The 15,545-nt window shown below is 40.3% G+C and overlaps 1 protein-coding gene across 3 annotated transcripts in view; it reads left to right on the forward strand.

Moving 5' to 3' along the window:
• The window catches only part of LOC122073033 (splicing factor U2AF-associated protein 2), a gene marked incomplete at its 3' end in the record, with an annotated part of 91,662 nt that overhangs the window by 7,929 nt on the left and 68,188 nt on the right, over positions 1–15,545 (forward strand). For all 3 annotated transcript variants that reach the window (XM_042637518.1, XM_042637517.1, XM_042637520.1), the window contains 2 exon segments: positions 1,038–1,241; positions 1,529–1,621. In XM_042637518.1, coding sequence (XP_042493452.1) covers positions 1,038–1,241; positions 1,529–1,621 — 297 coding nt within the window.

The raw sequence follows: 15,545 nt of genomic DNA on the forward strand, positions 1-15,545 counted from the left end.
ATCAAACACAAGAGATTCTTGATCAAACACAAGAAGAGAGTTGCATAAGCAAACTTTGTTTTTAAATTCTGAGTTGTCCTTGAATGCTTACAATTGATCTCTATTTATAGGACCAACTCAACAAAATATTACATACCCAACTTCCAACTAACAATAGTAGAAAGTCTTCACTTGTTAAAGTTGGTGTAGGAAAGTCTTCACCTTCCAACTACTAAAGTTGGAAAAGTCTTCACCTACCAACTACCAAAAGTGGAAAAATCCTCACCTCTTAAAGTGGGAATAGGAAAGTCTTCACCCCCCCAACTACCAAAGGTGGAAAAATCATCACCTCTTAAAGTTGGTATGAGAAAGTCTTCACCCACCATTGCTTACAAAAGTGAGTTGATTCCCCTCCCCCTTTCTAGAAAAGTAAAAAGTAAAAGTAAAAGTAAAAGTACCTTCTAAATACTTATTGACCCCATGACTGGTTCAACTAATGAACCAAACCACTACTAGACCAAAACATGTAAACCATAGTAACTAATCCCGTATGCATACCTATTACCTATGGTTTAGGCTCATTAAACTATTAAAGTAGCCTATCACATTAAAAAACCCTTGGACTAAAGGCCCAACATGCATACAACCCAACCATAGGCTTATTCCTAAGAAAACAAGCCCATTTTGGTGATAAATCTGCATCAAGATGGCTGGGGCTCTTTCTGGTTTCTTACTCTGGAGAATGAAGAATATTGGAACAATGTGTTGAGGAGCTTGGAGGTTTGGGATAGGTTGGCCCCCAGTGCAGCCTGAGGGGCCGGGATTGGAGACACTAAAGCCATTGGTTTGGTTGGTGTGAAAAAAGTATACTACCCAAAGAAATAGCGTTTTAGTCTGTTCTGGGGTTTCCTTCTTTGCTGCTCTGTATGGTCAACATTAAGGGGTTAGTGGGGCTGTTGGTGGAAGCATAATTGTTAACTTTCGATTCTCTGGGTGGCTCTTCACTTCTTTGTTCTGGTTTTAATAAAATTTATTTCTTCCTTTTCTGGCTTTTCCAGGACAAATCAATCAGGAGAAGTGAGCAGTATGGTTTAGAAGATATGACGTACTTGAAAGAAGAAGAGGTTTTCCCCACATTAAAGGTTGCCGAGACCTCTGTAGAAGAAAAGTCCAATGGTATGCCTGATACAGAGCAGTTGGAGGGTGGGGAAACTAAGCCTGATCTAAAGCGAAAATTGCTTGAGAAGCAGGCTGAGAAGAAGGTATTCCCCTCGCTTTATTTTCCCTTTCAACCTTGATAATATTTTCTGCACTAATTTTAGTTATAGAAAGACTACCAGAATTAGAGATATCGGGTTTTTTTTTTCTTTTAAACTCTTATGTTATAGTTTCTGTTAGAATGTTTTGTGATCCAAGAATTTCCTCTTTTTTGTGTTTTTCTTGGTGGCTTTCAAATACTTTGATATAATCTGTTCTTTGAGTCTAGTCTGAAGATTTATGCTTCTAGCTGTATGATGATGCTTATATTGTTGCATTCTTTCCCTTACAGGAAGCTAATAAACCTCCTGATAGTTGGTTCGATTTGAAAGTCAATACGCATGTCTATGTGACTGGGTTGCCTGATGATGTTACTGCTGAGGAAGTAAGTCATGCCCTTGTTCTTTGTGCTCTGGCCCCCTGATGTGTTCTAAGTTGACGAAAAGTAAGATTTAGAGAACACAATAACCACGAGACAGAATGACAGCAATCCAAGTAGGAAACAAAAGGGAAGAATTAGAAAGTAACGATATCTTAGAATCTAACGGTCTGATGATGCTGAAATTTTAGACCTCTCAATAGGTTGTTCAAACCCTCCAAATATCAAGCTTATCACTTGTTGGATCTGCTGGAACAGTGGATAAAAGAAAATAGAAACTCAAAAAAGACAGAATTAGTAACTTCTAAGACAATCAATAATAACTCATAATCCATGGGTCAGTTGACCGTTAAATTCTGGTTCGAATGTGGGGTGTACTGAAGAGGAAATAACACCAAAAAATTAGGCTCCAATGGCTGGATTGGCTGGACTGAAAACACGAAGTCCTGCAACTAGATTAGGTTAGAACGGTAACAATAACTGAGAACCGAAGCATGACACCTGCAGAACAGTGAACAAATAATGACACAATAATAAATAGAGGAAAGGAATGGAGGGAACTTAAGGGTGAGAAAACAAAGTAGGAACCGATGGTTGTTGGAATACAACCCAAAACAGAGAATAAGTTGAGAAGAAGAATTGAGAGAATGATTTGGCTTGTCAATGACTGACAGAGGCCCACTTTATTTATAGATGAGAAATAATACGAATAAGGTATGTTAGGTGAGGATGACTCATCCTTATCCTAACATACACACGTGAAACATGTGATACATTGAACCTGGACACCCGTCAGATGTGTTACATTCAACCTGGACGCGCACATTAACACTCCCCCCTCAAGTTGGTGCTTTTATGTCTCTCATGCTCAACTTGCATACAATAGGATGAAACACTTTGCAATGTAAACCTTTTGTGAACATATCATCCAACTGATTTTCTGTGGTGACAAAAGGTATGCAAATAGTGCCTTGCTCGAGCTTCTCCTTGATGAAGTGTCGGTTAATCTCAATGTGTCCTATCATGCTGGACCGGATTGTGAGAGTGCTGATTGTGGCCTTGTTATCACATTAGAGTCTCATTGGCTGTGCAACCGTTACCCCTAAATCATTGAGTAGCACCATGAGCCATACAAGTTCACAGACTCCCTGTGCCATTGCATGATATTCAGCTTCTGCACTTGATCTAGACACCAGACTGCTTCTTGCTCCTTTAGGTGACTAGGTTCCCTCTAAGAAAGGTGCAATATCCTGAGATAGAGCACCGATCATTGATGGGAAGGTGCAATGTCCTGGGGTAGAACACCGATCATCGATGGAACCAGCCCAGTCGGATCAATAAAAGCTTCTTGCTTGAGGTTACCATTGTTTGATAATAAGAGGCCTTTCCCTACAGCCGATGTTAAATATCTCAGAATTCTATACACTACCTCAAGATGGGTGGTTTGTGGATCATGCTAGAACCGGTTGATAATACCTACTACGTATGCAATCTCTAGACGGGTATGAGAAAGGTATATCAACCTCCTAACCACTCTTTGATAACTCTCTTTGTCTACTAGATCACCACTCTTGCAGTTGAGATGATAAGAAAAAAGAGGAACCCAATGCACAAGGCTCCCACTAATGCAGGGTCTTGGAGGGGCAAGTGTACACAACCTTACCCCTTGCTTTCCAGAAGATGCTGTTTCCAAGTTTTGAACATGTGACCAACATGTTGCAATAGAGTTAGCTAGCTTGCACCAAGCATACCTGTCTTACTGAGAGATCTAGGACATACTTCCTCTGGGAGATAAAGATACCCTTGTTGGATAAGGCAACTTCAATTCCAAGGATATACTTGAGAGGTCCCAAATCTTTAATCTCAAACTCGCTCGCCAATTAAGCCTTTATCTTAGGGATTGTAGCCTCATCACTACTTGTCACAACTATATCATCAACGTACACAATGAAGACAATGACCTTACTATCACTATGCTTGACGAACAATGTGGGATCAGCCTGGCTTTGTTTATAGCCAAAATTTTAGCATAACCTTCAGGAATCTGCCAAACCAAGCCCTTGGAGATTGTTTTAGGCCATAGAGAGTTTCCTTAGCCGGCACACCTTCCCAGTTGTGGATGGTGCTTCAAAGTCAGGAGGAATGTCCGTGTATATATGTATATATATATATTTCTTCTTTTCAGTTACCGCTTAAAAATGTGTTTTTGACATCTAACTATTGGAGATTCCATCTACGATTGGCATCACAAGATGTCAAAGCACGAACCGAGTTTATCTTTGCAACTGGTGCGAAGGTATCCTAATAGTGAATGCCATAGGTTTGTGTAAAGCCCCTGCCAACTAACCTTGCTGTATACCTCTTAATTGTTCCATTGGCCTTATGCTTCACCGTGTACAACACCCATTTACATCCTACTAGCTTCTTTCTTTCTGGACGGGAAACCAACTCCCAAGTGCCATTTTTTCTTAGAGCCTGCATTTCCTCTAACATAGTGTCCTTCCACTTGGGGATAGCCATAGCGTCTTTAGAGCCTTATGGAATGGAAACAAAAAACAAGGAGTAAACAAAGGCCCGATAGGATGGGGATAGGGATTCATAGGAGATAAAGTTAGAAATGGGATGTTTAGTGCATGCTTTAACTCCCTTCCTAATAGCAATAGGGATGTAACAATCATCATTACCAGTGGGAGGATCCATAGTACCTGACAGTTGAAGGAGGTGGGCCGAGTGCTATCGTCGGACATATAATAGGTTTGGTTGCAGGTTGTCTTATCTGGTTCTGTCATCTGGAGTATGTGAGCAAGTCTTTCTTTGGAATCCCCCTCCCCTCCCCACATTCCCCCCTCATTGCTATTAGCTTGAGGTTTCTCCCCCTCAATATGAACATTAACAATAATAGGGGGTGAAGGAAAAGGAGGAATAAAAGGAGTCTCTAGCATTATACTCTCCCTCGGAAGAGAGGGTTTGATGTAGATAAGTCACTTAATGGGCTTATTTTACTGCAAATAAGCGTTGGGTTGGGCTATGTAGGTGTTGGGCCTTTGATCCCATAGGTTTTCTTTGTAATGGGTCACTTTAATGGGCCTAAAATATGGGTTGAAAGTAGGAAAACGGGATTTAATTTATTAGCTTATTTAGAGCCCTGTTTTGAGGCTATTTCCTTTGTTATTTCAGTTTGAATCAGTTTGGGTTTCCCTATTAGTGAATGACCAGTTAGTTACCTACTCCATGTTGGAGTTCTATTCTAGTACTATTTGGAGTCTAACTCTTATATGTAATGTCTAGTCCTACTTGGAGTCTAACTCCTAGTTAGGTTATGATTCCTAGTTTGCCCTCTTTATATGAAGGAGCTAATGTATTCTAATTGGACAGATTTGAAAAAAGATGAATTGAGTTTGAATGTTTGAGAGCTTGAGGCTGTGTGATTCTTTTTCTCCCCCCCTTTCTTTATGCGATCTCTCTATTCTCCTCTATTGTGAATCTGATTAAGGAGCTACTGTTAAGGGTTGTTCAGAAGGCACGATAGGATTACCCAATCCTCTTCTTGAAGCTGTTCAGATCACCCAGTTGTTGTTCCTATAGAAATCTTTAGATTCTCTCTCCTAGGTCTGAAAATCAAGAAGGTAAATATCTCATCAACCATCCGTCAAAAGTCTCCCAAATTTTTAAGTTTTTGTACCCTCCCTAGGGGCTACCTACGCCCAAGAGTGCTGCTCAATTGGAGTCTTACAGACCTAGCCGCACCTCTTTCTCTCCAGCTCTATAGCAGGTCTTTCACTCTCCTATCGAGTTGGGTTTTGGGCTGGTTTTGCTCTTATATTGGTATTGTATCATTGGGGGTTTATTTGAGGGTCTTATTTATTTGTTTCCTAGTCTAGGAGTTTGGTTATTGGTGATCCAAGATTGATTTCATTTTAGGGAATGAACCGGTATGGATTTCCACAAACCATGGGAATAAGCAAATAAAATAAATAAAAAGATGCAATTAATTCATAGAAATGTGCAGTGGAAGTCTTAAATATTAAATATCAAAATAAAAGACACTTCCCCCATAGGAAGGTTTAAAAAGAAATGACATTAAAGGTCCATAAGCCTTATTAAAGGCTGTAAAAAAAAAAAAAAGCTAAGTAAAAATAGTATCATCAAGAAACTAGAAATAACCTCCACCCAAGTCAAAGCCACCCTCATCCTTGTTAGACCATAGGTATGCAATAGGCTCTTCATCTCCCTCTCAATGAATCTCAATCCCATCGTCTGAAATATTGTAAGGGGTAAGCTTTTGAGGGAGCTTAGTGGATGACGGAAATCACAATTTACACAAGTTTGAAAATAAAAGAAATACAGTTTTCTTTTTAGATGAAACATGAACTATTATGAAAATAAAGGAAAATCTAACAAGTCAATCAAACAATAATAGATATCACAAATCATGATCAATGAAATTTAACACCACTGTCCCGTACCGTACTACGACTCACACCGTACTGCAACCTTGATCGGTGTGTTAACCCATTTACATAATTCATAAGCTCAATAATAGTTCCAACATATGAGAATGGTATGTACCCCCGTACCGTACTATGACTCATACCGTACTGTGACCTTGATCCACATCCATCCCATATGCAAGATATTACAATCATGCCATTGGTTCTTGTAAGGCGTAAAACACACTATCGTCTCGTACCGTACTACAGCTCACACCGTACTGTGACCTTGATCGATAGTGAGGTTTTTGCAAAAACAAAATGTGCTCAATGATAACATACATCATCCAAAAATCCATATAGGGACATAACGTAACAATCACAAATCCAAAAAGAAAATGTAATAAATATATATCAGATTTCTAATATGCTATCATTTATTAAGCGTGAAATGCCAAACCCAATAAAGAGAGAAATTTCAAGAGAAATAAATTTACAATTTAAAAAAAAAGAATAAGTCATTTAATATATAAATATACAAATTAATTTCTTATATCACATGTTAATAATTATTAAAAAGGGAAACCATGTGTAGAGAGTGAATGAAACCACTTACACCTTTCAAAGGAGGCTAACAAAAGAAACCTTTAGATATAAGGTCTTGAACGAACATCTCCCTCCTAATCAAACGAAGCTAAGGGAAGGGGTTGAACCTTTCTTCTTCTCTTTCTTTACTTGAATCACCAAGAGAGGGAAAAAAAAATGAGGGTGTCCCACTCTCTCTCTTTTTAAAAATTTGCAGCCTTTTGAGAGGTTGTCAACCTACCCTCTTCTCTTTTTATTTCCCAAGCTCTCTTCCTAATTCAAAAAAAGGAATAAAATCTTTGAGGGCTAATCGGCTAATCAGCTTTCTCCCTTGTCAATTTGCTTAGCAAGGCTAAGAGGAGATGCCAAAAGTGTTGCCCATATGTCCCCTTGATTATACAATTTGTCCTCCTTGATTTGATCATTTGTCCCCCCCTTGATTTGAGTCTTATAAGGAAGGGAAAGAGGATAATCAATTTACCCCCCTTGATTTGATAATTTGTCCCCCTTGATTTGAATCTCACAAGGATGGGAAAAATACATCACTAAGTTAGTATAATTAAAAGGATAGTAATCTAGATGTCAAATCATAATTGAACGAATTTGAATAATTAGCATAATAGGTAGGGTGATTTGAAAATCAACCATAAATATATAAACCAAATAAGGAAATAATGTGAGGTGAGGAGATAAAATACAATATTTAATATGGTTTATAATAGGCAAGTAATGGTAAGGCAAATTAGGAGTTTCTATAAGTGACCGACAACCAAAAATTCAGTTATGCCTCACCACATAGTTACCATAAAATGTATGAGTCTAAAAAAGGAATTTTGCAATTCAAAAACATTTAAAAACTTACCAAAACTAGAGTGGTGATAAGGCCAAAGAATCTTGGACTTAGGTCAACAAGTGTACATTTGACCACCTTGTCATCCATTACAAACATTGACTTTGACTGCCCCATCATCAGCTGACTCATCACCTCAGGTCAGGGTTGGACTATGTCAAAGAAAAATCAGGGGTATTACATAAATTGTGGGGGTTAGCTTCTTGTAATCTACTCTTACATTAGGGTTGGCATTAAGGTTCAGATTCATGGAAGGTAACATCCATGGTAACAAACAATTGACGAGTGGGAGGATGGTAGCATTTGTAGCCCTTCTGGGAGACAGAATAACCAAGTAAAATGCAATGAAAAGCCCGAGGGTCAAGTTTGGAGCGGGAAGGTGTGGAATTGTGAGTATAACAAGCACACCCAAATACCCGAGGGGGAAGATGAGAGGTTAGGGAAGGGTTTGGAAGACGGCTCACAGGGATTTGAAAGTCCTATTCACTAGAAGGAACCCTGTTGATAAGATAAGCTGCAATGAGGACAAACAATCCCCCCAGTGAAACTTTGAAACATTCATAGTAAAGAGAAGGGAGTGGGCAACATCAGAAAGATGACAGTTTTTTTGCTAAGGAATCCCATTTTTTTCCAGAGTACGAACACTGGAAAGTTTGAAAATAATGCCTTTGTCATCAAGATATTGACGGAAATGATTGTCAATATATTCAGTTACGTTATCACTCCGAAGAATCCGGACATGGGCAGTAAATGGAGTCCGAAACATGGTGAATGAACGAAAACTGGTAAAATCTTCAGATTTATTGCCAAGAAGATAAATTCAAGTTAAACGAGTGCAATTATCAATGAAAGAAATAAACCACTTAAAACCTTCATGAGAGAATGCGAGAAGGTCCCCACACATCTGAGTGGATAACAGAAAATGGAATTTCACTTTTACTTAAAATGGGTGAATAAGAATATGGGTATGCTTATTCAACTCACAGGTATCACCATGAAAGGTGTCTGGGCTACAACCCTTTTTAAAGCGAGAAACGTTAAATGTAAAGTACTAAAAGAAGGGTGTCCAAGGCCTCGTTGCCAAAGGTGTACTTGTTGGAAAACACGATTAGCTCGAAGAGTATGAGCAGAAAGTTGGGGAGGCATCGTAGGAAAACTTGGATCTAGATAGTACAGTCCGTCTTGCACCCTACATATCCAATCGTTGCTCCCGTCACCATATCCTGATAAAGGCAATGGGTAGAGTAGAATGAGACACAACAATTGGGATCAACTGTAAGATGATAGATAGAGAGCAAGTTGGCACATAGTAATGCAGGAGTAGATTACAAGAAACTACCCCAACAATTTATAACCCCAAACAATACTAATAGGACCAGGAAACAAAGAAATAATACCATCAAATAAACCCCCAAGGATACAATACCCATATAGGAGCAAAATCAGCTCAAAACACAACCCGATAGGAGAGAGAAAGACCTACTATAGAGCTCGAGGGAGAGAGGTGCGGCCAGGTCTGTAGGAGTCCAATTGAGCTGCACTCTTGGGTGTAGATAGTCCCTAGGGAGGGTACAAAAACCGCCAAAGTTGAGAGGATTCTGACGGATGGTTGTGAAGTTACAAGCTTTCTTGATTTTCTGACCTAGGAGAAATAATCGCAGGCTTCAGGAGAGAGAATCAAATCTGGTTTGTAACTTGGACAGATCTGAACTTTTGAATACTCACGACTATCGTATACTTCAACAGTAGTAACTTTAGGATAAAATAGAAAGCTTTAACCAACAAGAAACAAAGGGAAAAGTGGGGGAGGAGCGGCTGTCTCGGCCCGGGCTTCTCACCCACAACTATCCTGGCTGTTCTAAGCAATTGACTGCAATTATTCTTTATTCAAATATGAAATTATGAGTACATAGACTCTTCTATTTATAGAAGGCAGAATAGCAATCAAACTACTACTAGGAGCTAGTTTCCCAATAGGACTAGACACTCTTACTTCAACTAGGAGCTAGTTTCCCAATAGGACTAGACACTCCTACTACAACTAGGAATTCAAAATTGGACTAGGAATAATAAACCTATGTGGAAAAAAAATAGAGTCCTAAGACAATTTGGACTCGACATACCACTTACTCAACTCGATGGGCCCAATGGCCCACTAATTAATTAAAAACGACTACTAATTATTCCCCTAGCCGATGGGCCCGATGGGCCCAATTGGCCCTTATTTGTACTTAGCCACTCAGGTGGACCAAGTAGGGGTTCGGCTGGCTTCTTGGCTGGACCCTTCTTCCTCTCATATTTCCTTCCATAATGTGGATCTACATCAGCTCCCCCTTTCTTAGAATCATTCAACTCCGATGAATGGGTAAGGGACATGTAGTGCTCATAGAGGTCCGTGTCAAGGCGTTGAAAGTCATCGGCATGGATCCAAGTACAATCCTCTCGTGGTCGACCTTTCCATTTGATGAGGAAGGAGTAGTACCCTTTGCCCCCACGAACTGTGGTGAACTTGTTGTCGAGAACATATTCGATGACATCATCTTTAGGGTTTGCAAATTGAGGAAGTTTGAGGGTGTGTTCAGTGTCACCGTCATCAGAATGGTGTCCCAAATATATCGTCAGATCAGCTACATTGAAGACATTGTTGATCTTCAGAGTAGGAGGTAGCTCTAGCATGTAAGCATTAGTGCCAATGCGCTTCAAGACCTTGTAGGGACCCATGTTCCGAGGATGGAGCTTGTGCACTGTACCAGGAGGAAACCTCTCAGTGGAATTCGAACCATTACCAAATCACTAGGCTGAAATTCCACGTAGCGACGATGTCGATTGGTAGTTGCTTGGTATCCGTCATTGCTAACAACGATGCGATGACGAACAACAGCATGTACCTCCGTGATGTGTCTAAGGAACTCATCGGCTTCCACACTAATACGGGCCTAAGGTGGCAAAGGTACCAAGTCAACCGGTCGTTGAGGCTGCAATCCAAGGACAATCTCAAATGGTGTATGACCTGTGGTGCGGTTGACGGAACTATTATAGGCGAATTCAACAATATCTAGTATAGATGGCCAAGTCTTTTCATAGTCTCAGACTAGACATCGGAGTACGTTGCCAAGACTTTTGTTCACCACTTCCGTCTGTCTGTCTGTCTGAGGATGGAATGCAGTGGAAAACTTGAGTTTAGTATTTGTTTTCAGCCATAGTCTTCCAGAAGTAGCTCAAGAACTTGACATCCCTATCTAAAACAATTATCTGGGGTAGACCATGTAAGCGCACTATCTCTTTGAAAAAGAGTTTGGCCAAGTGACTTGCATCAAGAGTCTTCTTGCATGGGATAAAGTGTGCCATCTTGGAGAAACGATCTACTACCACAAATATGGAATCATACCTTTCCCGTGTAGGTGGTAAGCCTAGGACAAAGTCCATGCTTATGTCTTGCCAAGGTGCATATGGAACGGGCAACGGTGTGTACAATCCTGTATTCTTCTTTTCTCCTTCGGCAAGTTGACAAGTGCGGCATCTTTGTATCACATGTTGCACATCCTTTAAGAGTTGAGGCCAAAAGTATAAGTCTTTCATCATGGGGTATGTTTTGTCCTTGCCAAAGTGTCTACGCATTCCTTCTCCATGTAGCTCTCGAATCAAGTGATGTCTCAAAGAAGTGTTTGGGATGCAGAGGCGAGTGCCTTTGAAAAGATACCCATCATGTATAGCAAATTTGTCATCCCGTCCTCCTCCTTGTAGGTTATTGAATACTTCTGAAAAATCGGCATTATTAATGTACTCCTCTTTGATGTGTTCCACTCCTGCACTTTGTACTGTGAAGGTGTTCATCATCACCTTTCGACTAAGTGCATCAGCCACTTGATTCTCCTTCCCAGCTTTGTACTTGAGAGCAAATAGCATCCTTGCAAGTATGAGATCCATTTAGTGTGCCGATCACTAATGGTCTTTTGTGAGTGCAAGTATTTGAGTGCTTCATGATCCGAATAGAGCACAAACTCTTTGCCAATTAAGTAATGCCTCCAATGCTTAAGGATTTGAACAATGGCATAGAGTTCTAAATCATAGGTAGAATACCTTCTTTTTGCATCATTCAACTTTTCACTGTAGAAGGCAATCGGATGGCCCTCTTGCATAAGCACTCCCCCTATCCTAACATGGGATGCATCAGTAGCCACTTCAAACATAAGATCAAAATTGGGTGTCATCTTTTGTTTGATCAAGTTGAAAGCTTTAGTGGCTGCCGGAGTCCACTGAAATGTGACTTTTCCCTCTTTTGTGTATTCTATAATTGGGGCTACAACGGCGCTGAAATTTCGGATGAATCGTCGGTAAAATGAAGCAAGACCGTGAAACAATACCAGTGCTTAGATAAAGTAGATTACAATAAACTACCCCAGCAATTTATAACCCCAAACAATACCAATAGGATCAGGAAACAAAGAAATAATACCATTAAATAAACCCCCAAGGATACAATACCCATATAGGAGCAAAACCAGCCTAAAACACAACTTGATAGGAGAGAAAAAGACCTACCATAGAGCTCGAGAGAGAGAGGTGCGGCCAGGTCTGTAGGAGTCCGATTGAGCTGCACTCTTGGGCGTAGATAGTCCCTAGGGAGGGTACAAAAACCCCCAAAGTTGAGAGGATTCTGACGGCTGGTTGTGAAGTTATAAGCTTTCTTGTTTTTCTGACCTAGGAGAAATAATCGCAGGCTTCAGGAGAGAGAATAAAATCTGGTTTGTAAGTTGGACAGATCTGAACTTTTGAATACTCACAACAGTCGTATACTTCAACAACAGTAACTTTAGGATAAAATAGAAAGCTTTAAATAAGAAGAAACAGAGGGAAAAGTGGGGGAGGAGCGGCTGTCTCGGCCCGGGCTTCTCACCCACAGCTATCCTGGCTGTTCTAAGCAATTGACAGCAATTATTCTTTATTCAAATATGAAATTATGAGTACATAGGCTCCTCTATTTATAGAGGGCAGAATAGCAATCAAACTATTTCTAGGAGCTAGTTTCCCAATAGGACTAGACACTCCTACTTCAACTAGGAGCTAGTTTCCTAATAGGACTAGACACTCCTACTATAACTAGGAATTCAAAATTGGACTAAGAATAATAAACTTATGTGAAAAACAAATAGAGTCCTAAGACAATTTGGACTCGACATACCACTTACTCAACTCGATGGGCCCAATGGCCCACTAATTAATTAAAAATAACTACTAATTATTCTCCTAGCCGATGGGCCCAATTGACTCTTATTTGTACTTAGCCACTCAGGTGGACCAAGTAGGGGTTCGGCTGGCTTCTTGGCTGGACCCTAGCCACTTAAGTGGACTAAGGCTGGACCCTTCTTCCTCTCATATTTCCTTCCATAATGTGGATCTACATCATATAGGTTAGGTGCATGTAAAACAGATGATAAGGATATATTGGGAGAACATTTAATAAAACCTTTACCAGAAGTAGAGGATAAAGATCCATCTGCCACACGTACTTTATTTTTGCCCGAACAAGGGAGATATGAACAAAAGAGGTCGGAAGAACTAGTCATATGATCAGAAGCACCTGAATCAGTGAGCAAGGGTGGACTAGAACCAAAGGTACCTGACTGGGCAAGATTGGAGGTGGAGGTAGGCTAGGTGCAAAGAGGTGGTTCCAAGTTGAGACATCATGCGCTGAAGTGCCATTAACTGATCCGAAGAGAAGGGTGCAGCAGATGTAGACATTGGAGCATGCTGTCCAATAGGAGAAGCATCAGTATGCATAGTGAGATGTGCTTGGTAGCGAGTAGAATTCTATTTCTCACCATGCCCTCCCCCTTTAGGGAGACCATAGAGTGTCCAGCATGTCTCACGGATATGGCGAGGTTGGCCATAACAGTCACCTTTGACTGGTTCTTTGGTGCTGGGTGCTGTTTGAGGACCAGAAGGATCCACACTAGCTGGTGTAGAAACCAATGCAGAGCGAGAAGGCACAACAGAAGGAATCATAACAGAATGGCGGTGATCTTCATGTTGAAGCATGTTAGAAGCCTGAAGGAGAGTGGGAAATTTGTCCATGCCAACTATTTGGACCCGAAACTGATCGTACTCATGATTCAGGCCTGTAAGAAAGTCATAGACACGGTCCATTTCACGTTCTTGCTGGAAGGAAGTGGAATCAGTAGTATTACCAGGGGAACTGGGTGATAAAAATCCAGTTGTTGCCAAAGAGCTTTCAGAGTAGCATAGTAGGCTGTAAGGGACAAATCTTTCTGAGTGGTCTCACGAACCTGCAGGCGAAGCTCATAGATTTGTGCCTAATTAATGGTCTGAGCATAAGTCTGTTGCACAACATCCCATAATTCCTTTGCCAAATTCATAAGAATAAAGCTTGAAGTGATTGCTGGTTCCATAGATTTGAGGAGAAAGGACAGGATGAGTGCATCATTGGCCAACCAAGTATTCTGTGCAGTGCCCTCAGTAGGCATAGTGGTCGCACCAGTTAAGTACCCCGACAAATGGTGCCCACAAAGAGTGAAAAGACATGCCCGGGACCAGGCAAGCTAATTGGATCCATTAAGTTTCGTCGTACGTGGCTGGAGAGATGGGTTATGGCCATGAGTCCAACACGACTCACCTCACTACCCTCAAATCCACCCACAGTGGTACTACCACTATCTGCCATCGAGTTGGATTCAAACAATTTCCAAAAAAAAAAAAAAAATGATATAATAGTAAGGGAAAGGGCTACTGTATCATAGAAGCATGCCAGACTACTGGAAGATGATGTCACAAAGACAACGGCCTTGTCAATAAGTAACAGACAACGGGCGCAAGGGCGAATGCTGCAGTAGGCCTAACAAGAACTAAGGGGCCGTGAAGGCCTGGCAGCAAGAGAAGGGCTGCTAGGGCCGGTGGATGGTGGTAGAGCCGTCACTGGCTGGCAATGAAGAGTGGTGGTGGTGGTGTAATATGCACTGGTCAGCAGAAGTCAACGGTGGAATTAATAGGTCACACGTGGTGCGACATGTGTTGGTGCATGTTCAGTCCCCATTGCTTGACTGGTGAGGCTGGAGCCTCAAGAACTGGCGGCGGTGGTGACCCTATTGGCGGCTTAACTCAAGAAAACCAAAAAATATTTTTTAAGGGTTTTGCGGCTTTGATACCAAGTTGAGAAGAAGAATTGAGAGAATGATTTGGCTTGGCAATGACTGAAAGAGGCCCCACTTTATTTATAGATGATAAATACTATGAATTAGGTATGTTAGGCATGGTTGTCACCATAGTTTTTAAGGCGGTAAGGCGACGGAGGCGCTTGAGGGCCTTAGCAATAAGGCGGGCATAAAGCGTCACCTTATTGACTAAAGCGTTCTTGTGTAATTTTTTTTATAAAACCAATTTATTTGGCTTAAATCTTAGTTGAATCCTATTACTCATATGCTAAATAAATATTAAAGGTTTATATTCATACCAATGTAAGATATTCATCAAGAAAACAAATCAATAAAGTGAATAAACTAAGTTCATCTTCATCAATCAGGTAATCAGAATAAGAAGATGAACTTGTCTATAAGGTAATCCACTGTTTCCATAGATGAGTGGATTCAACTTGTCTTTTTGTCTAAGACTGTAATGTGAAAAGGTAATCAGAATAAGAAAAAGGTAATAAAAGGGAATCTTACTACTATAAGGGAATATTAGCCTATTAGGTAATAAGGTAATAAGGTAATAAAAGCAAATGCCTCCATTAAAGAGATATGGGAAAATCAAAATAAGAAAAAGACAAAGATACTTTAGGCAAAATATTAGTAGTGCTTAGATTAACGCAATCTATACAAATTGGAGTCAAATGTGGAGTCAAAACTTGTGCTGCTCATTCATAGGCTCAAATTCAGATAGCCTTTCTGTGAGATTTTCTTTACATAACTAAGTTTTTTCTTCTAATTTCTCCAAAATTATTTTAATAAATACGTTAAGCCCTAATGTTATTTAAGAAAAAAAAAAAAAAAAACTGCACTGATCAACCAGCCAACAGTCACCGTAAGAAGAAAAAAAAAAAAAAAAAAAA

Source organism: Macadamia integrifolia, chromosome 3, assembly GCF_013358625.1.
Source record: "Macadamia integrifolia cultivar HAES 741 chromosome 3, SCU_Mint_v3, whole genome shotgun sequence".
Classification (NCBI taxonomy): Eukaryota; Viridiplantae; Streptophyta; class Magnoliopsida; order Proteales; family Proteaceae; genus Macadamia; species Macadamia integrifolia.